This window comes from Pholcus phalangioides, unplaced genomic scaffold (assembly GCF_987345545.1).
Source record: "Pholcus phalangioides strain wild (caught in Gottingen) unplaced genomic scaffold, Ppha-v1.0 ptg000020l_1, whole genome shotgun sequence".
NCBI lineage: Eukaryota > Metazoa > Arthropoda > Arachnida > Araneae > Pholcidae > Pholcus > Pholcus phalangioides.
Genome location: NW_028301613.1, coordinates 488,151 through 515,021, shown reverse-complemented (window position 1 = coordinate 515,021; position 26,871 = coordinate 488,151). Strand labels below are relative to the sequence as shown.

General features: G+C 42.7%; 1 protein-coding gene across 1 annotated transcript in view; it reads right to left on the bottom strand.

Annotated features, from left to right (window-relative positions):
- Positions 1 to 1,030: 1,030 nt before the first annotated feature.
- LOC149070695 (protein Wnt-11-like) overlaps positions 1,031 to 26,871 on the bottom strand; it is a 44,240-nt gene continuing 18,399 nt past the window's right edge. Inside the window, exons 2-5 of the mRNA XM_089248687.1 lie at positions 22,425 to 22,663; positions 22,053 to 22,330; positions 4,043 to 4,335; positions 1,031 to 1,868 (exon numbers count right to left, since the gene is read on the bottom strand). Coding sequence (XP_089104813.1) covers positions 1,694 to 1,868; positions 4,043 to 4,335; positions 22,053 to 22,330; positions 22,425 to 22,663 — 985 coding nt within the window. The 3' untranslated portion in view covers positions 1,031 to 1,693. The remainder of the gene's footprint in view (positions 1,869 to 4,042; positions 4,336 to 22,052; positions 22,331 to 22,424; positions 22,664 to 26,871) is intronic.

The window sequence follows — 26,871 nt, the reverse complement described above, 5'->3', positions numbered from 1 at the left end:
CTCGGGGGGGGGGGGGTTCAATTTTTTTTCCTCCCGGGATGGGGATGGAGGATGGGGCAAGCAGGCTTACTGAGCATTTCTAGTGCTGCACAAGCATACTGCGCAATGAACGAAATGAGCACACTTCTAAAGCATTTCTTGGGTTACGCAAGGAACGCACGACTCATATTCTTGTATACATAAGCATTTTCAGCTGTACGTAACCCTGCTACACCATTCAAAGGGTACAGGCTTTTTTCGCATTTCTAGCTGTAGCAAGCCTCCTGCGTATTGCAAGGAATGCGTTAGAACCCCCCCCCCCTCCCTGCGCACGCCAATGCGTAGGAGGTTTGCAATTCCTCGAGAAATGCTTAGACGGAATGCGTACAAGTCTTGCGTACCTTCTCCCTATAAATCCTCAGAAGGCGTATGTGTATTTCTTGCAATGCGCAAGAGCCTAGCATACCCCTAAAAATGCTTAGAATGCTTGTCTACTTCTTCCAATATGTAAGAGTCTAGCAAAATGCTTAAAAGGCGTGTGTATACCATTGCAATTGCACACCACTTAGCAGGAACTCATACATGCTACTAAAAAAGGGGTTAGAAGGAATGCGCATTCCTTGCAATATGCGTGAGGCTTGCGTACAGCTAGAAAAGCGAAGAGGGCCCACCCGTACCCTTTGAATTGTGTGTAGCAGAGCCATTTGCCTCTGAAAAGGCTCATAAGGTATGCAGTCTTACGAGAATACGAGTCTTGCGTAAACCCTAGAAATGATTTGAATGCACGCATTTTCTTGCGAAGCTTCTAGGAAGATTGCAATAGTTCCTAAAAATACTCAGAAGGCGCACGCATGCATTCCTTGCAATACGCAGGAGGCTTGCTACAGCTAGAAATGCAAAAAAAGCCTGTACCCTTTGAATGGTGTAGCAGGGTTACGTGCAGCTGAAAATGCTTATGTATGCAAGAATATGAGTCGTGCGTTCCTTGCGTACCCCAAGAAATGCTTTAGAAGTGTGCTCATTTCGTTCATTGCGCAGGATGCTTGTGCACCGCTAGAAATGCTCAGTAAGCCTGCTTGCCCCATCCTTCAAGAAACATGTAGGATGGTTGTGTATCATCCAGAAATGCTTTAGAGACTTGCGTATGCCTACTCATAGCAGACGCGGGAAAAGTGTGCGTTTTTTTTTAAACTGCCTTGGAATCTAGCGTTATGTATTGTGCATAGACTATATTTTCGCGTGTTCAACAGGTTGGGAACCACTGCTATTAAGGACGAACAGAATCTTCTCTGGATGTCACGTGACTTTCCCGAATTCAGTCTCGTTGAGGACTATGTAACTTCTGCTAATGTCACCGTATTACAAGGTAGTTCTTTGGCTGACAACTTTCCTCATTTGGCGACATATGTCTTGATCTGATTGAGCAAAATTGCTGCAATTATTCAAGTCACAGGGAACCTTGGGCAGACAAAGCACTATGGGATGAGACACGTTTCAAGGGGGGGTCACGGCAATGTCTTCTCCAATGACGTCATGGCAATGCGAGAAATTTCTTTGGATAGATATTTCGTCAGTCCACAGTCAATCGATGTCTCTTATTGCAGGGGGTCGGTAGGCAGTCTTTAACTAAGATGTCTACCCACATCTGGTCACTCGAAACAAGCCAAGGAAAGACTAGTTCATAAGCAGTTCTTTTTTTTTATGTCGGTACTAATCATTCGCACACGTTTGCTTCGACCCAAGACCGGCAGGTTTTGCATTTGACGTAGCAGCACCAGTAGTATTTGCAGTGACACCTGTCTAGTTTCTCCTTGGTGTATGTCCGATAGCCTCGTCCGCAGCACATGGAGTCGCACCCGTCCGTACCCTGGGACGTTGCGTTGCAAGCACTGGAAGAGAAAAGAATGGAGATATTAACGGCGTCGAGAAGACGATATAATTAGATTAGTAGTTCCCCATATGTATGCGGCTCCTCAGGAGGTGCCACCAAACTATGTTAAGGGTGTCGCGCCGATTTGAAGACATTTCTGTTTGCCTTCATAAAATAGAGGTACTGCATTAGACTTCGCCTGACCCACTTGATGCTACGCCAGCATAGAGGGATCATTTGCAAAAGAGCCGTACATCATAAAGGCAAGGGAGCCGCTGGCATTTCATCATAAGTGTAGGGGAAACCTAGGTAGAGGGGAAAAAAGCCACGGTGAGCTGGGTATTCGTCAGGGAAAACCAACATTATTTGGGTTAACCAGCATTTTTGTGGTTACTTGATCATAAAGGCTAGAGAGCAGGGCGTATGATCACCAGGGAGAATTAGCCGCACAGAGAGACAAGGGAGCCTTTGTAATCTATTTCCCTGTTCCTGTTAACACTTCACGATATTGAGAAGTAAATTATATTAAGAGAAACATTGCTATAGCAATAGCCTGTTACACCTCTAAGGAAGCCGAGTGTTTGATCACGACGACAACAAGAAGGAAGATATGCGATCCCTACGAGAAGGAAGATATGCAATCCCTACGACAAGGAAGTCGAGTGTTTGATCACTACGACAACAAGAAGGAAGATATGCGATCTCTACGACAAGGAAGCCGAGTGTTTTATCACTACGACAACGAGAAGGAAGCAGGATATGCGATTGTGCTATGAGAAGGAAGCTAGGTATGTGATCACTCCGACAAGGAAGCCGAGTGTTTGATCACTACGACAACAAGAAGGAAGATATGCGATCCCTACGACAAGGATGCCGAGTGTTTGAGTACTACGACAACGAGAAGGAAGCGGGATATGCGATTGCTACGAGAACGAAGCAGGGTATGTGATCAATATGAGAAGGAACTGGGTATGAGATCGCAACAAGGAAGCCGAGTGTTTGATATGCGATCGCTATGAGAATGAAGCCGGATGTTTGATCATTAAAAGAAAGCTGGGTACGCAGGATTGATCTTTGGGGTGGACACAAAAGGTTTGGGAGAGGGGGGCAAAAAAATTTTTCAAGAGAAATTTTGAATTATCACCCATAAGAAAGCATTTCAGTGAACAGAAAATGGTTAAAATTTACTAATACTATGCAAAAGGTATTTTCTTTCAAAAAATTAAATTTATACTAAATATTGATTTTTTTTCTAATTTTTGGTCGGCTTTCCCCCCTCCCTGTTTACGCTTCTATAAATATGTGATCGCTATGACAAGAAAGCCGTGTGTTCGACGATGTTTGGCAGTGTTTGATATGCGATCGCTAGAAGAAAACTGGGAATGTGATTGTGAAGTAGCCGGTCATGTGATCACTACGAAAAGAAAGTTTGGTATGTGATTGATACGACAAGGAAGCCGATTGTTTGATATGCGATCAGTACGAGAAGAAAGCTGAGTATGTGATCGCAAGGAAGCAGAATATTTGACGATGTTTTGCCAAATGTTTCATATGCGATCACTATGAAAAGAAAGGTGGGTATGTGATCGCTACGACAAGGAAGCCGATTGTTTGATATGTGATCAGTACGAGAAGAAAGCTGAGTATGTGATTGCTATGACAAGGAAGCCGGGTATGTGATCACTACCAGGAGAAAACTGGGTATGTGATCGCTATATGACAAGGAAGCAGAATATTTGACGACGCCAAATGTTTGATATGCGATCACTCCGAAAAGAGAGTTGGGTATGTGATCGCTACGACAAGGAAGCCGAGTATTTGATATGCGGTCAGTACGAGAAGAAAGCTGAGTATGTGATTGCTATGATAAGGAAGCCGAATATGTGATCACTACGCGGAGAAAGCTGGACATATGATCAGTACAAGAAGAAAATCGAGTGTTCGGTCACTACGACAACAAGAAAGAAACGGGATATGCGATCGCTACGAGAAGAAAGCTGGGTATGTGATCGCTACGAGGTGGCCGGATATCGGATGGCCCGGGAAATTGAATCGCGTGTATGTAATCCCTAGTGCGGGTATCCGAGTCGGGTATGCGATCACTAGGGCAAGGGAGCGCTGGTCACCAAAAGTTTGAGAATCACTGGATTAGACATTACATCTAAGTGCCACGATGCGATATGTCTATCTCACCGTCCATGGGTTCCCGTCGATCCGACCTTCTCGTCCTTGAGGCAGTAGTCCGGTGACTTGGCGACGTAGATGAGGTCGTTCTTCTGGAACATGTTGATCTTGCTGTTGGCAGTGACCAGCTTCTTCCGCGAGCCGAATTGCCTCAGGATCACTTCGGTCGCGACGTAGTACCTGCGCTTGAGTTTCTCGCCGATCACCGGTAGTCGAGGTAGGGCCCTCCAGCAGGTCTTGATGTTACAGGACCCGGACACGCCGTGGCACTTGCACTCGGTCTGGAGGCTGCTTCTCACTGCCTGAATGAAATAGAGATGCATTATCAATCACAAAATTTATCTAATTGGAAACGACTCTTGAACGCACAACTCCACCGAACCTGCGAGGAAGGGGGGGGGGTGGATTCCAGCGATTGATTTGCATAATTATAAATGTACTATAAAATCAATACGTGTTTCACCTAGTGGAAGCTCTTGGGGCTCTATCTAGGCGAAAGAAAGCTTCATCTAGGCAGAAGGCTTCAAAGTTCGAACGAATTCATCTAAGCGGGCAATATTGAACTCCTGTGCTCGACTTGAGTTTTATGAAGAAAGTTTTGAATTCTAAATTAATCCTGGGGTTGCTCGGGTCCAAACTACAAAATACTATGGGGGGGGGGGGGGCTCAAGCCCTCACAGCAATCGCGGCTCCAATGCCACTGTGTGTGCAAGCTTATACGTGACCAAAAGTGTGACCTAAGGAGTGTGAAAGCATCTGAGTGACAAAAAGAGTGACTTATAAAGAGTGTGAAAGCATTTGATTGACAAAAAGTGTGACCTAAAGAGTGTGGTTATAATAATTTAATATCAACATTGATTTCAACTTTTTATTTACATCATCTCAAGCATGAAAATTAATGTCTCCGTATTGTGTCTTTTAATATTGAACTGCATAAATTCATATAATTTAGGATGTTTTAAAATGAATTATGAGCCCGTAAAAAGTACATCGAAGAAATTCCATTCCTTCAATTAAGCATTTTTGGAAGCAGAAACAGGCAGAGATGGATAACTTGAAGTTCGGGGGGGGGGGATCAAAATACCTAGTGCCCCTTAGAAAAGGAAAAAAAAAAGTATTTTCATTTCTACGTTTCTTTAAATCTAGATTTGTTTCTTTCAGGAATCGCGCAGGAAGTCGCCATATTAGTTAATTTAGACACGGTTTGTATGCTCCTCAAAGAAAGAGGGAGATATCACGTGATCCAAAAAGCCTCATTAAAGAAAAACCGGGCAGCGCCGGGTATTATAGCTAGTAATATTATAATACTAGTAATACCTCGGTTTTCGTTGCTTGCGGTTATATCCCCAGTAGCCCTTCGTAGAAGAATGCCAAGAACATACCGTGTTCATACCTCAACATAAGAGTTGAGGAAGGAAGCCATTGAAAAATACCAGAGTGGCATTAAAATATTGTTGTATCAGGGAGCATGTATGGGATGCCACCATCCACGATAGGTCCCATTGTGGTGAAAAAGGAAGCAATAAAGAGAAGGCTGATGTAGCGAAAGGTTTGAATGCGCTAACGAAGTACAGATCCCAAGCAACTGAAGATGTCGGACAGTTATTACTAATTTAGATCAATCAGAAACAGTTAGATGGCAATTAATTCTGTTTCGGAGGCCATCATATGTGAAAGGGCCAAGCTGTTGTATGCCGATCTCATTAAGAAAATGCCTCGGACGAGTACTAGTGTACTTACTTATTTTAAGGCCAGCAGATTCTGGTTCGAAAAAATTCGAAAGGTGCACTGGCATGCACAGTGTTACTAGGCACGGCGCTGGGGCGAGTTCGGGCAAGTCTGGGGCAAAAAATTTGTGTCCGAATTCAAGCGAATTCGGATAGTGTCCCAGGAAGTGACCCTAGATAGTGTCTTGATACCCTAGATCCTTATGGAGGAGGATTCTTTGTTCCAAACAATAATATCTGCACCTCTGTTCCCCCCCCCCTCTCGCTGTCTTCCATACGCCTAGAAGAGTCTTCAGAAAGGTACAAAAATGTCAATTGCATGTTAAATTTTCATTTATTTCTTACATTAGTATTTTATATTCATTTTTAAAATATTGAAAATAAAATTAAAAATATAAATTTCTTATCATTTTTAGTACTACACGCTGTATTTATTCTCTATAAAACGCGTTTTTTGTATTATTTTGGAGAGTCTAGAACGAATTACTTGAGTTGCTGAAGATGCCCGAGTGGCGTGGCGGTAAGATTCTGGTCTACCCCCGTGAAGGTTACCGTCAGGCCCTAGGGGAGAATATACATAAGATATTTTCCCCTAATGAGCCCTTCATTTCCAACCCTTTAATGTTATTGTATGGATATCCAACGCAAAAGTAGGTCCGGGGCTAGTACTAGTGTACTTACTTATTTTAAGGCCAGCAGATTCTGGTTCGAAAAAATTCGAAAGGTGCACTGGCATGCACAGTGTTACTAGGCACGGCGCTGGGGCGAGTTCGGGCAAGTCTGGGGCAAAAAATTTGTGTCCGAATTCAAGCGAATTCGGATAGTGTCCCAGGAAGTGACCCTAGATAGTGTCTTGAAACCCTAGATCCTTATGGAGGAGGATTCTTTGTTCCAAACAATAATATCTGCACCTCTGTTCCCCCCCCCCCCTCTCGCTGTCTTCCATACGCCTAGAAGAGTCTTCAGAAAGGTACAAAAATGTCAATTGCATGTTAAATTTTCATTTATTTCTTACATTAGTATTTTATATTCATTTTTAAAATATTGAAAATAAAATTAAAAATATAAATTTCTTATCATTTTTAGTACTACACGCTGTATTTATTCTCTATAAAACGCGTTTTTTGTATTATTTTGGAGAGTCTAGAACGAATTACTTGAGTTGCTGAAGATGCCCGAGTGGCGTGGCGGTAAGATTCTGGTCTACCCCCGTGAAGGTTACCGTCAGGCCCTAGGGGAGAATATACATAAGATATTTTCCCCTAATGAGCCCTTCATTTCCAACCCTTTAATGTTATTGTATGGATATCCAACGCAAAAGTAGGTCCGGGGCTAGTACTAGTGTACTTACTTATTTTAAGGCCAGCAGATTCTGGTTCGAAAAAATTCGAAAGGTGCACTGGCATGCACAGTGTTACTAGGCACGGCGCTGGGGCGAGTTCGGGCAAGTCTGGGGCAAAAAATTTGTGTCCGAATTCAAGCGAATTCGGATAGTGTCCCAGGAAGTGACCCTAGATAGTGTCTTGATACCCTAGATAGTGTCTTGATACCCTAGATAGTGTCTTGATACCCTAGATCCTTATGGAGGAGGATTCTTTGTTCCAAACAATAATATCTGCACCTCTGTTCCCCCCCCCCCCTCTCGCTGTCTTCCATACGCCTAGAAGAGTCTTCAGAAAGGTACAAAACTCGCCGATCCACTGCCCCACCTGCCCATGTGGAAATCGAGTCCTGCCCAATTGTAATACCATGCAAAACGATTCCTACAGGAATTTTTTTGTGACGAGCCGCTACTGCGACAGACTTTCCTTATGGAGAAACCATGGTCTCAATACGAGACTTCCCAACCGTTACCTACAAACATCGGAAGCCATTCGGCTATGTCTTTATTCTTAGTATATCATGGCTCACAGGCTCAATCATAAATGACTCCATTATCCTTACAAAAATAATAATAGTAATAATAATAATCTATGGGGAAGGAGGAAGAAAAGAAAAACAAACCCAAAACTCTTAGGCCATCACACACAAAACCTCTTCCCATAACATTTTTTTCCCCCAAAAATCCACGCAGCAATTCCAAAAATAAAATCAATTTACCACCAGTAAAACAGAAACCATCGAAATACGGCAAACCCTCCCAATTCCGAGGGTTGGGGGTTGCTAGAACAGCCAGTCCATCGCCAAGAAGAATGGGGGGAAAGGGAAAACAACATCGTGTGCTGTGTGGTCTGGGAGGAAGTCAACTCGACAAAGAACTAAACTTGGACGAAGGGAGGGGGGGGGGGAATGGTTATGGAGGGGAGGGGGCATCCCCCCCCCCATCAGCAAAGGTCAACTTCATTACTGGGCACACGGACCCTCCGAGCAGTAATTACCAGTTTCCCGCGCTTTACCTGCAAAAGAAAATAATAAAAAAAATAATAATAATGATAATAATAATAATAAGAGGGGGAAAAAACGATAATCCCAAGATGGAGGTTTCTCTCTGTCTTGTCTCCTCCCAACCAACTTACAAGACGTCTCTTATTATCATTATTGTTATTATTATCGTTTATTATACCAGACACACTAGGAAAGGTGGGGGGGGGGAGAGACTGATTTATTCATGTTTTGACTGGTTGGGTGGTAAGAACACGTGCTCTGCTCTCGCCTTTTTTTTTCTTCCCCCCCCCCCCTCCGAGATGGCGGTGGACGTAGGGAGTGGATGGAAAACTTACATTGAAATAAGCCACACGCAGCGGTGTTCTTTGTCTCACCCTCGAGGAAGAGGAGGGGATTCATATCTACCTTTTTTTTGGTGGATTGAGGTGGAAAAGAAGCAAATTAATAACAGCTCACTTTCTTGTGTTCCCCTTTGCTTAAACGAATAGACACCTCGTGGTGGCAAAATTGGTAGATGCGCGTGTGTTGCTTCCTACGGTAGCCTTTCGATACGAATCGGCCAGGCTGGCTGAAGAGAAGCTCGCGTGGAATGTGGTTGTTTCTTTCTTTTTCTATATTTTTGGATTACAAAGGGTTAAATTGTTTAACCATGTAAGCGTGGTTTAAAATTTCACTGATCCACATCATAACTGACACTAAACCCTCTGTGAAAATACCATACTTCTTCCCCCTTCCAAGAAGAACCCTTTTCCCGGTTGGGTGCAGGTGTTGGGTCTCCCGCCCCCAAACTCCAGTGAATAATAAAAAAAAGGGGAAAGAACCGAGGAAAAGGAAACACTCTAGCCTTTTTCTATCATTCATACTGTACGCATATTCCTATACTACTCAAAAGAAAGGAGGAAAAAAAAAAAACCACCACCTCCTTCCCCCAATTTCCCCAAGTATGATTCTGAAGGAGTTTTTGGGAAACAAGCGATAATCGAAAGCAGTTCCGAAATTAGTGAGTGACCTAAAATAACCGATTTTGAAAAAAAGATTGAGGAAGGGTGTGTCATAGACACGGCAGCAAGTGCTAACGTGAATACGTCTTTTGTGAATTTGAATCGCGTGTCATTGTCATCGGCTTTGTCTTTGGAATAGCTGCTAACAAACGCCATCAATGTCGTATATTCTCGTTCTGAACTGTCGAGATATAGCGGAAAAGAAATTTGTTGCGAATCAATATTGAAACCGGAGCAATATCATTGGGTGTACTTTTGCTACGTGCGTCTGACGGTACCATTGCTTTTGACGTACGTTGCGTACTTTTTGAGATATAGTGGAAAGCAATTTGTTACGAATCAATCAGAGCCATGGGCCTGGTGGCCAGAAGGGGAGAGACATTGAAACCGGAGTAATATCGTTGGGCGTACCTTTGCCACGTGCATCTGACGATATCATTGCTTTTGACTTGCGTGAGGTACTTCAGTATACACAGTAGCTATTATACAGTGCATAGGTAACAGGGCGTATGACATTTTGCTAGTGATCCTAGAGGCACATCTTTGCCGTTGATCCTGGAGGCATACTTCCAATTGGAAAAGTATCGATGTAACGTGTAATACTCAGATATGCCATTCGCGTTGCAAGGAGTTGCATAGTTATTAAAATTTTTAAAAAAAATTAACTTTTCATACCGGCCCCGTGTGTCCAAAAGCCTAATTTGAAAGTTGTTGTTCCTGATGCCAATTCGAAAAACGGAGGAAAGTTGGGGGGGAGGGGAAAACAGCATTAAATGCGGGTAAAACGGTTTTTCTCCTTTAACGCTGTTCCCCCTTCCCCAGCTTTGTCCCGTTTTTCGAATTCGGATATCTCAGCGAATATTGCATTCAGAAACAAGGATTTTTTTTATATTTTTTAGTTGGCATCAGGAGAGGCCGGGCAACGACTTTTTAATTGGGGTTTTGAGCACAGGGGGGACTATAAAAAGTTAATTTTTTAAAAATATTTTAACAACTTCTTGCAACACATCAATGACATATCTGAGTACTACAGACAGACAGACATGACCGCTGAACGCCCAGAGAGACCACCTTGGGATGATTGGATGGATGGACATCTGAGTCCTAGAGATAGAAGGCCTCTGCAGTGTTTGCCATAAACATCATTCAGACTACCTAGCAAGTTTGCCATACAGCATCGTATTTGGTTTCTTCTTATTTTGGCGTCAAATCTTCCTGATTGCCTCACAAAAGCCGCATAGTGATTGGATGTGGGGCATAGAAATCGCCAATTCTGAGCTCGATCATTTCTTTTCCTCACAACATTGATACTGTGCACGAGCAGGGAATTTTTTTTCCCCTGAATATTCTGAGGGAAAATAGACTATTTACTGACGTCACAAGGAGATTGCGGAGATCTTCTATCTCTAGGAGGTGTGCTTCTATGATCAGTAGAATGCCATACGTCCTGTTACCAAGGCTTCCTGTGTATAAAGTCCTCTCATGATTCTGGAATCCAGAATCTGGATAGTATGTTAGACCATATAACGATATGGTCACCCGCAGGCTTCACAGGAGGCCCCCCCCCACAATGTCTGAAACGTTGAAGACACTTAGACTGTGTGTTTTAACCCTCTCGACGGCTGAGATATATCGTCTCCTAAGAACTCTCTTATTTCGGCAAAATGCCGAGCCCAGCGATCTCTGTAAAACCGGTTTTTTTTTTGACGGGCATGTTTTCGATCCCCCCTCCCACACCTGTCAGATCAACTGTTGAGTCAGCTTTTGTTCAGAGTTTGATAACAGAAGGAGAGAGAGACAGTGATTTCTCCCCTTCCGTACGGGGTAGTATAGGAATTTGCGTACATTATAAGTCATAAAAAAAGCCATAGTGTTATCTTCTTCAGTTTTCTTTTCTTTGTATTCTTACTCTCGGAGTTGGGAGGGGCGAAGCGCTATACCACCAACACAAAATCACCAAAAAATATATATATTCTTCTTAAATAGGTGGCATGGCGTTTAGTGATTTGGGGGTCATTCAAGCGGGGGGGGGGGGTGGCGGATTAAGCGAGGGGGCAAGGGGTGCGGCAGGTTGTAAGAGGCCGCAGCGTAGACACCCAAAATCGAGACGAAATCTGTACCCGCGCGGAACTTATTTTTTGCGCCTCCTGCCTATTTCAACCTCCCTTCTCCCCACAGCCCCTACATTCTGCGTCAGGGCCCCAAGGCTGGAACCCTTCGCGGGACCCAAGCCATATTTTCCACCCCACCCTTCTACAGTTAATTTTTGTATGGAAAAAAAAAGGAAATTATAAGGATTTAGTTCCGGGCCCCCAAGCTGAAGCTCTGTCAGCCCTACCCTTGAGGAGGTCATGCCTCTCCCTCACAACTTATTCCAAAAAAAAAACACCACACTTTCATCTCGGATTTTGCGCCCCTCCAGAGCAGACAGAAAACATTTTCTTTGGCGAATGGAACTTTTTTCACCCATTCACCTCGGATTTGGCACCCCGTGCGGCCGCAGGGGGGGGGGGGTCGCATGAGCCAAGCGTCGCCCCCTGTACTCTATCACAAGAGGCACAAATGTGCATTTCGGTTCCCTCACCCACACACACAGAATTTGTTCCAGAATAGTCAAATGAAAGCAAAAGGAAAAATTCGGCTTCTCACATGTCCGGTCCCGGGAGTACCAGAGACAGCTTTGGCGGTCATTCAAGCATTACGTCAGCATCGATATCGATGAAGGGGGGGGGGGGGTCCGGGTTTGCTGACTTTTGATGGCAAGGGGGTAGGGGAGGGTTGAATGATGCTTACGTCATCAACCACCCTTTATAAAAATATTCTTAATGGCATCGTACTCGGTGCGAAAAAAACGAGAAAAACCTTTCGCTAGTCTGTGGACACCTGAACTAACGTTTCCTCCCATTGGCAAGTCCTCAATAGAGCCAATTTAGTGGTCTCTAAATATTACACGGATCCTTCAAGTGCTCTAGAAATGTGTCGCATGCCGCTAAAGTGCTCCAGAAATGTGTCACGCACCACTCCATTGCTCTAGAAATGTGTTGCATGCCGCTAAAGTGCTCTAGAAATGTGTCTCGGCCCGCTTAAGTGCTCGCTCTGCAACTGTGACACGCATCACTCACAAGTGATCCGTAATTCTGCCGTGGATCACTTAAGTAATCTGGGAATGTGCCGCGGGTAACTTGAATGATGTAGTCAATCCCTTATCATAGAATACAAATACAAATACAAATACAAATACAACGCCACAACAGGCAAAATGCCCAACGAGGTGGCTGATAAAAAGATGCCCATAAAAATATGGTTGTCATATGTTTCAAAAATACAGCAACCCAATTAAAAATGCAATTAACACAAATTACAAACAATATATACACATGATAAAATATTATACAATGCCCATAAAGAATACTTATGGTTGTCTTATTCTAAGAATGGATAGCTTCTCGATTTACCCCAACATGTTTATCGTATTTCTTTTTAAACGTGTCAATTGTGTTACAATTTACTACCTCCGGGGGTAAGCTATTCCATTTATTAACAACCCTATTGGAGAAAAATTCCCTGCGACACCATAACCTTGCATTGTCCCTCACCAATCGATACTGGTGTCCCCTTGTAAAAGCAGTCGATTGGCGGTGTAGTAAAAGTTCATGGTCCATCCTATCCATCCCATTGAAAATTTTGAACACTTCGATCATATCTCCTCGACACCTGCGTTCATCCAATGTAAACATATTCAAAAAATGAAGTCTTTCTTCATAACTCAAGCCCTGTGTGCCAATAAGGACACGCGTAGCTCTTCTCTGCACCCCTTCAACCAAGTCTATGTCCCTCTGTAGGTATGGTCTCCAAAACCTTACAGCATACTCCAGTCCAGGACGAACTAAGCCTCGAAAAAGCGGAAGAATGACTTTAGGAGAACGCGAAGAGACCTTTTTGAAAATGAGACCAAGCATTCTATTCGATTTTTTGACAACCGCTGAACAATGTTCAGAAAACTTAAGTCGCTCGTCAATGAGAATTCCCAAATCGGTGACTCTAGTTGCATCCGGGATAGTGACACCATTCAACTCGTAAGAGAACCGTGGGTTGTTCGAACCAAAATGAGCGACCATGCACTTATCTACGCTAAACGTCATGCTCCATTCATTTGCCCATGCTGCAATCTTGTTTAAGTTGGTCTGGAGCAACTCCCTATCGCTTTCATTTCCTATTACCCCCATTAGCTTCACATCATCTGCGAATTTGCTAGTAATTCCATCGATACCCTGATCGAGTTTGTCGATAAAAAGTGAAAAAAGTATGGGGCCAAGGACACTTCCCTGAGGAACTCCACTTGTGACGTCTGTCCAACCAGAGAATTCCCCGTTCACCATAACTCGTTGCGACCTATCTCTTAACCACGATTCTATCCAATTCAGCAAGTTGCCCCCTATTCCAATCTCGTGTAAACGCTTCAAGAGTTTGCCATGTTGGACCCGATCGAATGCCTTCTGGAAATCAAGGTAAACAACGTCGACATTTTTGCTCTTACCCAAAGCCTTAGTCACGTAATCATAGAAGCAAAGGAGGTTAGTTACACATGACTTCCCCTTCCTGAACCCATGCTGATTATCCGACAATACATTATTCTCGTCTATCCACTTCACAAACTGCCTTTTGATGATAATTTCCAAAATTTTCGAGAGGGAGCTCGTCAAACTCACTGGACGATAATTAGACACCACTTCTCTACTACCCTTCTTAAATATCGGAACAACGTTAGCCAGTTTCCAATCTCTCGGGACGATACCCTCAGCAACACTACTCCTGTATATCTGTGCGACTGGCCCCAACATTTCATTAGCACCTTCCCTGAGAACCCTGGGATAGATATCATCTGGTCCTGGTGCTTTGCTTGCACATACATTTCTTAGAAGATTTAGGACCTCCACGTCTTCCACTTGAATATCGTTGAGCGTTTTATTACCCCATGCAACACCCGTATATCGAATATCATTATCTCCATTAAAAACCGACGCGAAAAAGTCATTGAAAGCACTACACATGCCTACATTGCTCTCTACTTTTGAGCCTCCTATCGAGAGGGGGCCAACTGTCCCCTTACATCCATTATTGACGTATCGAAAAAATGATTTTGGGTCAGAGCCAATGTTATCTGCCAACCTAGATTCAACTTGCTTTTTACTATCCCTTATCGCTTTCTTCAACAGTCTTCTTTTATCAGTAAACAATGATAGGTCACCTCGTCCACTTTTATACTCTCTGAATGCTCTTTTCTTTTCAAGATAAAGGTTCCGCACGCTATCCGTGAACCATAGAGGGTGTGATGTACAAACACGCTTTTTTCGAACAAAGGGTATGACGTTCGAAAAAAGCGTGTTTGTACATCACACCCTCTATGGTTCACGGATAGCGTGCGGAACCTTTATCTTGAAAAGAAAAGAGCATTCAGAGAGTATAAAAGTGGACGAGGTGACCTATCATTGTTTACTGATAAAGATGATGAGAATGATGTAGTCAATCCCTTATCATGGAATGATGTAGTCAATCCCTTATCATAGAATGATGTAGTCAATCACTTATCATCGAATGATGCAGTATCCCCTACAGTCACTACACTTCACTCACTTTACTTCTGAAACATAGATGGCAGCACTGACAAATCATACACAACACTAGATAAGCACTCAGACTGTTAGGTACGCACACACTTACACTTCCGGCACAACTCGCTACGTAGTAAATTGCCCATGCCGATAGACCTGAGTTGTGCTCGGTTTGAAAAATAAAAAAAAGTATCCCCTGCAATGGAACGGGGGGATGGGGGGCACTTAAGTGCTCTAAAACTGTGCCACACGTCCCTTAAAGGAACTCTAAATGTGGTCTGGAACTGTGTCACGGGTCATTCAAGCGATCTTTAAATGTGCCGCTTAGTTCACTTTTACAAAATTAGGTTTGAGGGGGGCAGGCCACATCAGATAACCCCCCAGGGCCACATTTGGTGTGCGAGCGAGGGGTTTTATCATATATGGCTTAAAGGGTGGGTCGCAATGACTTTCCTGACCCAGAGTCTTCGACCCTCATCTAGTTGCAAGATTCTTTATACGCGTATTGGATTGATTTTTTTTTCAGTGAATTTATACCGAATGAAAATTTTGAAAATAAGATTGGCCTCCAGACCACTGGCCTAGAATTTATTGAGCAAATAATTGCCGTCCTTTGGAGGGCAAAAAAATATTCGCGTCAAACGGCAAAATTTCTAGGACCCGCCCCGCACAAGATGATTACAAGTGGGACTGAATATTCACAAGATGGCTACGAATCGGACTGCTTATTTCGCAAGATGATTACGGGCGCCCGACTAGGAATTCACAAGATGGTTACAAGTCGGACTATTCACAAGATGGTTACAAGTCGGACTATTCACAAGATGGTTACAAGTCGGACTATTCACAAGATGGTTACAAGTCGGACTATTCACAAGATGATTACGAATCAGAGTGAATGTTCACAAGATGATTACGAATCAGAGTGAATGTTCACAAGATGATTACGAATCAGAGTGAATGTTCACAAGATGATTACGAATCAGAGTGAATGTTCACAAGATGATTACGAATCAGAGTGAATGTTCACAAGATGATTACGAATCAGACTGAATATTCACAAGATGATTACGAATCAGACTGAATATTCACAAGATGGTGGTTAGGTTATATTACGTTACAAGTGGGACTGAATATTCACAAGATGGTGGTTAGGTTATATTACGTTACAAGTGGGACTGAATATTCACAAGATGGTGGTTAGGTTATATTACGTTACAAGTGGGACTGAATATTCACAAGATGGTGGTTAGGTTATATTACGTTACAAGTGGGACTGAATATTCACAAGATGGTGGTTAGGTTATATTACGTTACAAGTGGGACTGAATATTCACAAGATGGCTACAAGTCGGACTATTCACAAGATGGCTACAAGTCGGACTATTCACAAGATGGCTACAAGTCGGACTATTCACAAGATGGCTACAAGTCGGACTATTCACAAGATGGCTACAAGTCGGACTATTCACAAGATGGCTACAAGTCGGACTATTCACAAGATGGCTACAAGTCGGACTATTCACAAGATGGCTACAAGTCGGACTATTCACAAGATGATTACGAATCAGAGTGAATATTCACAAGATGATTACGAATCAGAGTGAATATTCACAAGATTATTGCGAATCAGACTGAATATTCACAAGATTATTACGAATCAGACTGAATATTCACAAGATTATTACGAATCGGACTGCTTATTTTGCAAGATGGTTACGGGCCGGAGACTATTCACAAGATGGTTACGGGTCATACTGAATATTCACAAGATTATTACGAATCTGACTGAATATTCACAAGATGGTTACGAATCGGACTCCTTATTTTGCAAGATGATTACGGGATGGAAACTATTCACTAGATGGTTACGGGTCATACTGAATATTCACAAGATGATTACGAATCAGACTGAATATTCACAAGATGGTTACTGCTCCGACGGAATATTCACAGGATGGTTATGGGTACTGCGAACAAAGACGCAGCTAATGCAATCTTCCTCACTAGTGATCTGCCTCTTTGTGCTGATATAGTCCGTCATTACGAAAAGTATCCGAATTTCCCAGAAATAACACACAAGGTTCCAAATTTACCTTCCACCAGAACTTGGTTCGATTAGGCATTGGCCGTTCGCTCTACCGCGACACCTTCCTGGTTCAATGAAATCGATTGCAATCGACAGCAATTACGATCGATTAAAGAAACAATTTCTGTTTCCATCTTTCACCTCCAGGTCTCTCACACACACACGCGCGCCCCCTGGTCCTCCGTCCATCAGCCACAAAATAACAGATGCGCGAAATAAGGAAACGGGTTCGAACCTGATTAAAATGCAATCAAAGGGAAAGTGTTCGTGGCCAACAAGTAAACGATGACACTTTCTTCGAAGAATACGGGCAACACATGGAACGGATTCCACTTCTGTATGGCAATCGGTATTCTTAATCGTTCCAACCCGTTGGTTTGGCCTGTTATTCATTTCCGTTTGATTTCCATTACGTATCGATTTAGCGGTCATGCTAAATCGATACATTATGGAGAGGTCATAGAACCCGTTAGTGGGAAACAATTATTGGGTTTTGCCGGGTAATTATTATGCATACCTGTTTTCTCAGACATCGGTGGAAGAGGTTGAAACCATTGTTACTGATTTTACACACAGGTGTTAAATTTTAAAATTATGTTATAAGTTTAGATCCACAACAAAATTGAATATTCACAAGATGGTAACGGCTTGGACTCACTGATCACGAGATGGTAACGGCTTGGACTCACTGATCACAAGATGGTTACGCGAGTTGGACTCACTGATCACGAGATGGTTACGGGTCAGACTGAACATTCATAAGATCGTTGCAGGTAGCAGCATCACGGAACACGTTCAGGAAAACATCCAAAAGAAACTGTATTCTGAGTATTCGCAAGATGTTTACGGGTCCTATCACGGGGAACGCATTCCGTTAACATGTGACAGCTATGACATTCTCAATATTGACGAGATGGTTATTGGTCGGATCATGAATAGCATTCCGAAAGCATTTGGCAAACATTGTCCAAAGGGTTTGGACCTTGAAACGCATTCCAAAAACATCTAATAGAAATGACAAACTCATTATTCATATGTTGATTGCGGGTCGGATCACGGAACGCATTCCGGAAATATCTGAAAGAAATGACATACAGCGTTGAGGAGATGGTTGCGGGTGGCATCACGGAACGTGTTTCAAGAGCATTCGTGATGACATCACGTACACATCATTCCTGAAGATGATCCTTAATCTTCAGGAATGATGGCTTGAACATTAATTGTTTGACATAATTGCTCATATGAATAATTATTAGTCATCAGAGAAGATAGTCGTAATCTGAACATTAGTGAGACCGTTACTGGTGAAATCGCAGAATGCATTCTAAAAATTTCCAAGAAGACATAACCCGAACATTCGCAAGATGTTTACTGGTCGGACGATAAAAAGCATTCGAAAGGAATAGCATCCTCATATTCTAAAGATGACTACGGGACGGAATGAATACTTTTTAGCAGCATGGTTACGGGTCGGACTGAATATTCACGATTGGTTACAGGACGGATCACGGAACGCATTTCGAAAGCGTCCGAAAGGAATGACATCCTGAATAGTCACGAGATTGTTATGGGCCGGATCACGGTCCGAAAACATCCAAAGGGAATGGTATCCTTAATATTCACAAGATGGTTACGGGTTGGACTGAATATTCACAAGATGGTTACGGGTTGGACTGAATATTCACAAGATGGTTACGGGTTGGACTGAATATTCACAAGATGGTTACGGGTTGGACTGACTATTCACAAGATGGTTACGGGTTGGTCTCACTAATCACGAGATGGTTACAGGTCAGACTGAACATTCACAAGATGTTGTGCGTTGGACTGAATATTCATAAGATAGTAACGGCTTGGACTCACTGATCACAAGATGGTTACGAGTTGGAATCACTGATCACGAGATGGTTACGAGTTGGACTCACTGATCACGAGATGGTTGCGGGTCAGACTGAATATCCATAAGATCGTTGCAGGTTAGCTTCACGGAACACATTCAGAAAACACCCAAAAGAAACTGTATTCTGAGTATTCGCAAGATGTTTACGGGTCGTATCACGGGGAACGCATTCCGTTAACATCTGACAGCTACGACATTCTCAATATTGACGAGATGGTTATTGGTCGGATCATGAAAATCATTCCGAAACCATCCGAAATTAATGAGAATATCCTGGATAATCACGAGACTGCTACAGGTCTCATTGCGGAACGCATTCCGAAAACATCTAAAGAAATGGCATCCTAAATATCCACAAGATGTTTACGGGCCGGATCATGAAACACATTCCATAAACATCTAACAGAATGACATTCACAATACGAGCCGGGTCATGAACGCATTCCGTAAACATACAAAAAGGAATGACATCCTGAATGTTTACAAGATGGTTACGGGTCGGATCACGGAACAAATTCCGAAATTACCCGAAAAGAATGGCATCCTGAATATCCACGAGATACTCTGGTCAAGTTACGGGTCGGGTCATGGAACGAATACTGAAAACATCTAAAAGAAATGAGTATTCACAAGGGGTTACATGTGGTACCATGGAAAACATTCAGAAAACATCCGAAGAGAATGTTAGCGTGAACATTCCCGAGACTGTAACGGGTCGAATTACGGAACACGTTCCACAAAAATCCAAAAAGGAATGATGGCATCATGAATATCTACGTGATGGTTGGGCGGGGGGGGGGGGGGGGTTGGATCTTGAAACGCATTCCAAAAACATCTAATAGTGAATGTGTTTACGAGATGGTTGCGGGTGGAATCATGGAACGTGTTTCAAGAACATTCAGAAAGGAATGATGTCTTGAACATTCACAATATTTTTACAGGAACGTGTTCCGAAAACATTCAAAACAGTGTTATCCTAAATATTCACAAGATGGTTACGGGTCGGGTCACGGAACAGATTCCGAAAATATCCGAAAGGAATGGCATCCTGAATATTCATAAGATATAGTTACGGGTCGTATCATGGAATGAATTTCACAACTTGTTTTTTTTTTTCCACCACGGATATGTCCAGAAGCCTTCGGAAACGCTTAAACATAATTTTTTTTCCAGATAACCTGTGAAACGGGGCATTCTGTTTGTCCCGTTTTTCGGGAAGTTAAAATGTTTTTGAAAGACCCTGTATGTACGTCTCAAAGCAATAGAAATCTGTATATAACGTAATTTTCCCGCTGTCAGTATCGTGGCATCTAGTATCACAAAAAAAAAGTACGTAATTGAAACGATATTCGCTGCAAAATAATTATTGCAATCATCATTACGGGTTGTTCCGTAATCATCGTCTCCATGAAAGATAACAAGTTCGCGTATAATGACCGACCCTTGATACCCAATCACGCCTCTCGAAAACGATTCGAAATGCTGTATAATGAATGAAGATTATTCATTGGACATTGCATGTTCTTTAATGTTAATTGCAACGGGAGAATAATCACGAACTAATTCCAGCAGTTAAACCGAATGCTCCCCTAGATGCGATTTGCATACACATTGCCTACTTTCCGTTAGAGTTCTTAAATGACTTCGATCAGGAAATGTTTCGATGGCGATCTTTTAATCTCGGATTTTTTGGGTTTTAGTGCAATGATATTCCTATTCTTTTATATGAATATCATCACCCCCCCCCCCCATCGACGAAAATGCGCATGCGCAGGAAATGTGCGTATCCTTCTCTAAATGTACGGGAGGTGGTCGTATCTCTAGATATATATGCTAGAAGGTAAAAGTATTCCTAGAAATACGTAAGGAGCTTGTGTACAAAGAAATGCGTAGAAGCTTGCACATTTCTGGAAACACGTAAAAGGCTTGTGTAGGCCTATATCTAAGAAATGCGTAGGAAGCTTGTGCATTTCTGGAAATACGTAAAAGGCTTCTGTAGGCATATATCTAAGAAATGCCTAGGAAGCTTGTGAATTCCTAGAAATGCGTAAGAACCTTGTGTATTTCTGGAAATACTGAAAAAGCTTGTATAGGCCTATATCTAAGAAATGCGAAGGAAGCTTGTGTATTTCTAGAAATGCGTAGGAAGCTTGGGCATTTCTAGAAATGCGTAAGAAGCTAGTGTATTTCTGGAAATATGTAAAAAGCTTGTATAGCATAGGCCTATATCTAAGAAATGCGTAGGTAGCTTGTGTATTTCTAGAAATGCGTAAGAAGCTTACGTATCTCTGGAAATACATAAAAAGTTGTATATATCTAAGAAATGCGTAAGAAGTTCCCTGCTGTCTTTTTCCAATTTTATTGATTGTTTGAATTGTGCACCTGTGGAGAGCCTACTGGCCTTGCACAGGTTTTGTATATAATAAAATAAAATAAAGCTTGTGTATATCTAAGAAATGCGTAAGAAGCTTGTGTATATCTTAGAAATGCGTGAGAAGCTTGGGTGCTTCTAAGAAATGCGTAAGAAGCTTGGGTGCTTCTAAGAAATGCGTAAGACGCTTAGTATCCCTGGTTATGGTACGCATACAGGTACTCCCCTGAAAATGAGCAGAAGGTTTTCGCAGCACGTACTCTCTCCAAATGCATAGGAGGCATGCATAATCTTAGAAATTCGTAGAAAATGTGCATTACTGTACGAAATTAAAATGCATGTAGGAACCTCTTGAAATGTGCATACGAAAGCGATACGAAAGTGTCGCTAAAATATGCGTAAGAAGTGCGAGTACTCTTAGAAATGTGTGGGAATTCTGAGTACCCGAGAAATTCGCAGGTGTGAGTACCTCCTAAAAAAGCGCAAAGGTTGCAATTACTCCTAGAAATGCTCAAGAAGTACGAGCAGTCCTAGAAATGCGCAGGAATTTCGAGTATCCTTAGAAATGCAGGTGCAAGAACCCCTAAGAGGTACGAGTACTTCAAAAAGTGCGTAAGAACTGCGAGCATCCCCCAGAAATACGTAAAAAGCGGGGGGGGGGGGGTACCTCCTAGAAATGCGCAAGAAATTCGAATGATTCTAGAAATGCGCAAGAAGTGTAAGTACATTCAAGAAATTAGTGAGAAGATTGAGCACCCCCCAGATATGCGATTGCCAATTATTTTCGGCACATCCCTGAATGGTCCCCTTAGGGGGTACGCGTACCACAGGTTGGGATGAAAATAGGACGAGAAAGTCCGAAACTTAACTCAGAAGAGCTCGAGTTAGAAGTTAACCTTGAGTTTTTGTTATTGCATAAAAAGTATGAACCTACCCTCCGTCCAGCTTGGTTATTATGCCTGTTGAGGGCAGCCAAGACGCTTTTCCTGATGGACTTTTGCCGCCAAGGAGCGTCCGCAAAGTTCCGCGTGAACTTGAGTCCGTACTTGATGTTGTGGGCGCATCCGCCCCACTTGAAATCACCGTGGGGCGGCTCGTGCGGGAGTGGGCCGCAGCCGCAAGTCTGTAGGGAACCGTCGCTGCAGGCTTTGGCTATGGAATAAGCTATCGATGCCGACGACAAGGCGTACACATACGCTTGCTCCCTCGTACCTACCAAATGACAATTTCATAATTCAATAATTTCGGTGCGAGTGCTTCTGCGTGCCGTAAAATGAATGCTAATATCTGCAGCGAAAAAACCTACCTTTCACAAGGTCCGCAGTAAGGAACGGGGCAGTCTTCACGCTGGAACAGTTCCACCTCCTGTCGTAGAATATCCTCGAGCACACGGACACGGCGTCCCTGGAAGCCGACACTATTTGCGGCATCACCTCTATGTGTTTCTGGCACAGCGAGACCTGGCGGCCGCGAAGACCGGCCACTTTTTTGGCTTGTAGACACTGGGAGGACTCGTTCCAGGTTCTTTTCCATTTTGACAGGGCTCTGAAACGACAAAATACAAAGTTGTACGAAGAGTTCGGAGATACAGTTCCGTTTTCAGTAAAGTTTCCCGTGCACAATATTCCTACACATTTCAAGCAGTTTGCGAGTTTCCGATACATTCGTTAGAGTACGCAAGTTTCCTATACATTTCTAGGAGTACGCGACCTTCGTAGCATTTCTAGTAGGATATTTATATATTTGCAGAACCAACACAGATGAATACAGAACACCAGAGATATTAATATCTTACGTTCATGTTATACATGCAATATTACGGCATTAAAGCGAACACTTCATACACATTTCTAGCAGTGTGTGTGAATTCCCTATACATTTCTAGCAATCGGAAACGTTCTTACGCATTCGTATGAGTGTGCAAGCTTTCTACACATTTTTTGAGAGTACGCAAGTTTTTTACACATTTTTGAGAGTACGCAAGTTTTTTACACATTTTTGAGAGTACGCAAGTTTTTTACACATTTTTGAGAGTACGCAAGTTTTTTACACATTTCTAGGTGTACGCGATCTTCGTAGGTATGTCTAGTAGGAGTGCACACACTTTATACACATTTATAAGAGTGTGCAACTCTCCTACACATTTCCAGCAGTGGGGGAAGTTCCCTACACATTAGTAGAAGTGCTCAAGTTTCCTACACGTTTTTGAGAGTGCACAAACTTTCTACATATTTCTAAGGAGTACGCGATCTTCGAAGATATTTTTAGTAGGAGTGCACCCACTTCATACACATTTCTAGCCAGTGTGCAACCTGGATACACACTTCTAGGAGTGTGCAAATTCCTTAAACATTTCTAACTATAGGAAAGTTTCCTACAAATTCGGTGGAGTGCTCAAGCTTTTTACTCATTTTTTAGGAGTACGCAAGTTGGTTGGGAGCGTACAAGCTTTCTACACATTTATAGGAGTAAGCGATCTTCGTAGGTATTTCTAGTAGAAAAGTGCGCACACTTCATACTTCATATACATCTGTAGGAGTACGTAAATTCCCTTCACATTTCTAGGAATGGGAAAGTCTCCTACACATTTTATAGGAAGGCGCAAGCTCTCTATGCATTTTTGAGAGAGCACAAGTTTCCTACACATTCGTCGGAGTGCGCAAGCTTCCTTCACATTTTATAAGAAAGTGCGAGCCTCCTACAAATTTCTACGAGTACGCGACTTCCCTACAAATTTCCAGCAGTGTCCAAATTTCCTTCACATTCGTGGAAATGCACAAGTTTCCTACACATTCGCGTGAACGTGCAAGCTTCCAGCACATTTCTAGGAGTATGAATGTCTTCTACCCATCCCGCGTACGCAGGAATATCTTCGTCTCCCCCATATCAAAAGTCCCCCATCCTCTGACATGATGATAATTGGGCTTATGTGGGCTAACATGGAGACTAAAATTTTCACGTTTAAAGCACACTACTTGAACTGGAAGTACACTACTGCACGAGAGATGTCTGCGTATTCCCTTGAGCATTCTGTAAGATCTGCATCTGTCGATCCCACATCGGATACAAACTATAATTAAAGCCGAGGGTTGGTCCAACTCATCGCTATTAAAGATTTCGTGGCGTGTAATATTATCATTATTATTTTGCCTGTCCTCTATCAATTCAGTTAGGCCGACCCCTTTTTCTCGGTAGACCGGCCTATTGATGTCGTGTACGTTCCCAAGTTGTTGTGGGGCGTCATCGACCGGTGAAGATGGAAAACTTTTCTCTGTGAAACGCGTTGAGCACTAATTACGAAGTTAAGAAGCTTAGCTTTTTCGAAGGCGTCGTGGGAACAATAAAAGGAATTCCAAAGACGGGAAGAACGTTCTTGGATATAATAAATGAGAAGCCATGAAAAAAAAAATAGTGTTAGTGCATACTGTTCCGTCGCGTGACTGGATGGAATCGAGCTCGTCCCCGCGACCGATCGACCGACCACACGCAAACAAAGCAAGCAAAACAAATTACGCAATCTAGTGCGTCTCATTACAGAATGACCTTAAACGCTATTACGACATTACCTTAGAAACTAACTCATGAGTTTCTTTTGGTCACGGAAACCACAGATTGTTTTTAATTAATTTAATTTTGCTCCGGCTTTTACTCACGGTCTCTTTGCTGCATTTCACGGACTTTATATCATTGGGAGGGGGGGGGGGAAGGATGTCTGTGTTCAAGCTTTTCTTCCGTTCACTGTAGCTTGATTCTATTAGAATCGAGCCATCCTACATAGCGTAATGATTCCCAACCTTCCATGCTTCAAGTACTAAGTGGCTTACGTGCCCCCCCCCCCAGAAATGTGTAGGTGGCTTGTCTATGCCTAGAAATGCTTGGTAGGCACGCGTAACCCCCCCCCTCCCCCAGCTGTGAGTAGGAAGATTCTGTATCTCGAGAAATGGGCAGCAGAGATTCGTGCTAATGGAAATTGCGTTCTAGAAATGTGTAAGAAGCTTGCGTGCTGCTAGAAATGCGAAGGAAGCTTGAGCAATGCTAGAAATGCTAAGGGAGCTTGAGCATTGCTGGAAATGCTAAGGAAGCTTGAACGTTGCTAGAAATGCTAAGGGAACTTGAGCATTGCTGGAAATGCTAAGGAAGCTTGAACGTTGCTAGAAATGCGAAGGAAGCTTTCGAGCTGCTAGAAATGCGAAGGAAGCTTGAGTACTTACGAGACTGTCGTTGAAGGTAAATGCGTAAGAAACTTTTTCACAAATGCGTGGGAAAATTTTGCGCAAATGTGATGGAAATTTTTGCATAAATGAATAAGAAACTATTTGTACACTCCTATGAATATTTAGGAAGCTTGAACACATCTAGAAATGCGTGGGAAGCTTGAGCACATCTAGAAATGCGTGGGAAGCTTGAGCACACTACTAGAAAGGTAATGAAGCTTGAGCACACTACTAGAAAGGTAATGAAGCTTGAGCACACTACTAGAAAGGTAATGAAGCTGTACACAGTCTCCTAAAAATTCGTAGGAAGCTTGCGCACTCCTGCAAGTGACTAGAAAATTTACAAGCGAATGGGAAACTTATGCAGTGTGTCCCATCAATACCGCCCGGACTCTGCAGAGCCAGATTCCTCGCTTGGAATGCATAAAAAATGCCCAAAGAACTGTACCTGTACGATCCATAGTTTTCGAGAAAAAATGCGAAAGAAAAGTATGACTTCATATCCGATGCAAGGGGAAAAAAACTTTCCACGCCATTCCACGGTGCGCGCATGCATGGGACACCCTGTATACACTCCTAAAAAATATGAATAAATGCTCAACGAATCGTGCTCACTGCTAGATATACGAAGGAAGCTTTAACACTTCTAGTAATGCCCGGGAAGCTTGAACACTCCTAGAGAGGCGTTAGAGATCTGCACACTCCTGCAAATGTGTAGGAAGCTTGCGTACTCCTGCATGTGAATAGGAAACTTTTGCTTCTTTACAAATTAGTGGCAAACTTACACCTTCCTAAAAATATATACTAATCTCTTTGCTCACTGCTAGAAATGTGTATGCTGGCTGAACATTCCTAGAAAGGCATTAGAGGGTGCACGCTCCTGAAAATGTGTAAGAAACAATGCACACCTGAAAATGTGTAAGAAACAATGCACTCTTGAAAATGTGTAAGAAACAATGCACTCTTGAAAATGTGTAAGAAACAATGCACTCTTGAAAATGTGTAAGAAGCAATGCACTCCTGCAAATGTAAGGTAAACTTCTGCACTGCTGCAAATGAAAAAGAAACTTTTATACTTCCGCAAGCGAGTAGGAAACTTTTTCACTCCTGGAGGTGAGTGGGAAACATTTGCACTCCTGCAAGTGAGTGGGAAACTTTTGCAGTTCTAAAAAGGAATGAGAAACGTTTGCACTCTTAAAAATGAGTTGGAAACTTTTGCACTCCTGCAAGTGAGTGGGAAACATTTGCAGTCCTAAAAAGGAATGAGAAGCTTTTGCAGTCCTAAAAAGGAATGAGAAGCTTTTGCAGTCCTAAAAAGGAATGAGAAGCTTTTGCAGTCCTAAAAAGGAATGAGAAACTTTTGCACTCTTAAAAATGAGTTGGAAACTTTTGTACTCCTGCAAGTGAGTGGGAAACATTTGCAGTCCTAAAAAGGAATGAGAAGCTTTTGCAGTCCTAAAAAGGAATGAGAAGCTTTTGCAGTCCTAAAAAGGAATGAGAAGCTTTTGCAGTCCTAAAAAGGAATGAGAAACTTTTGCA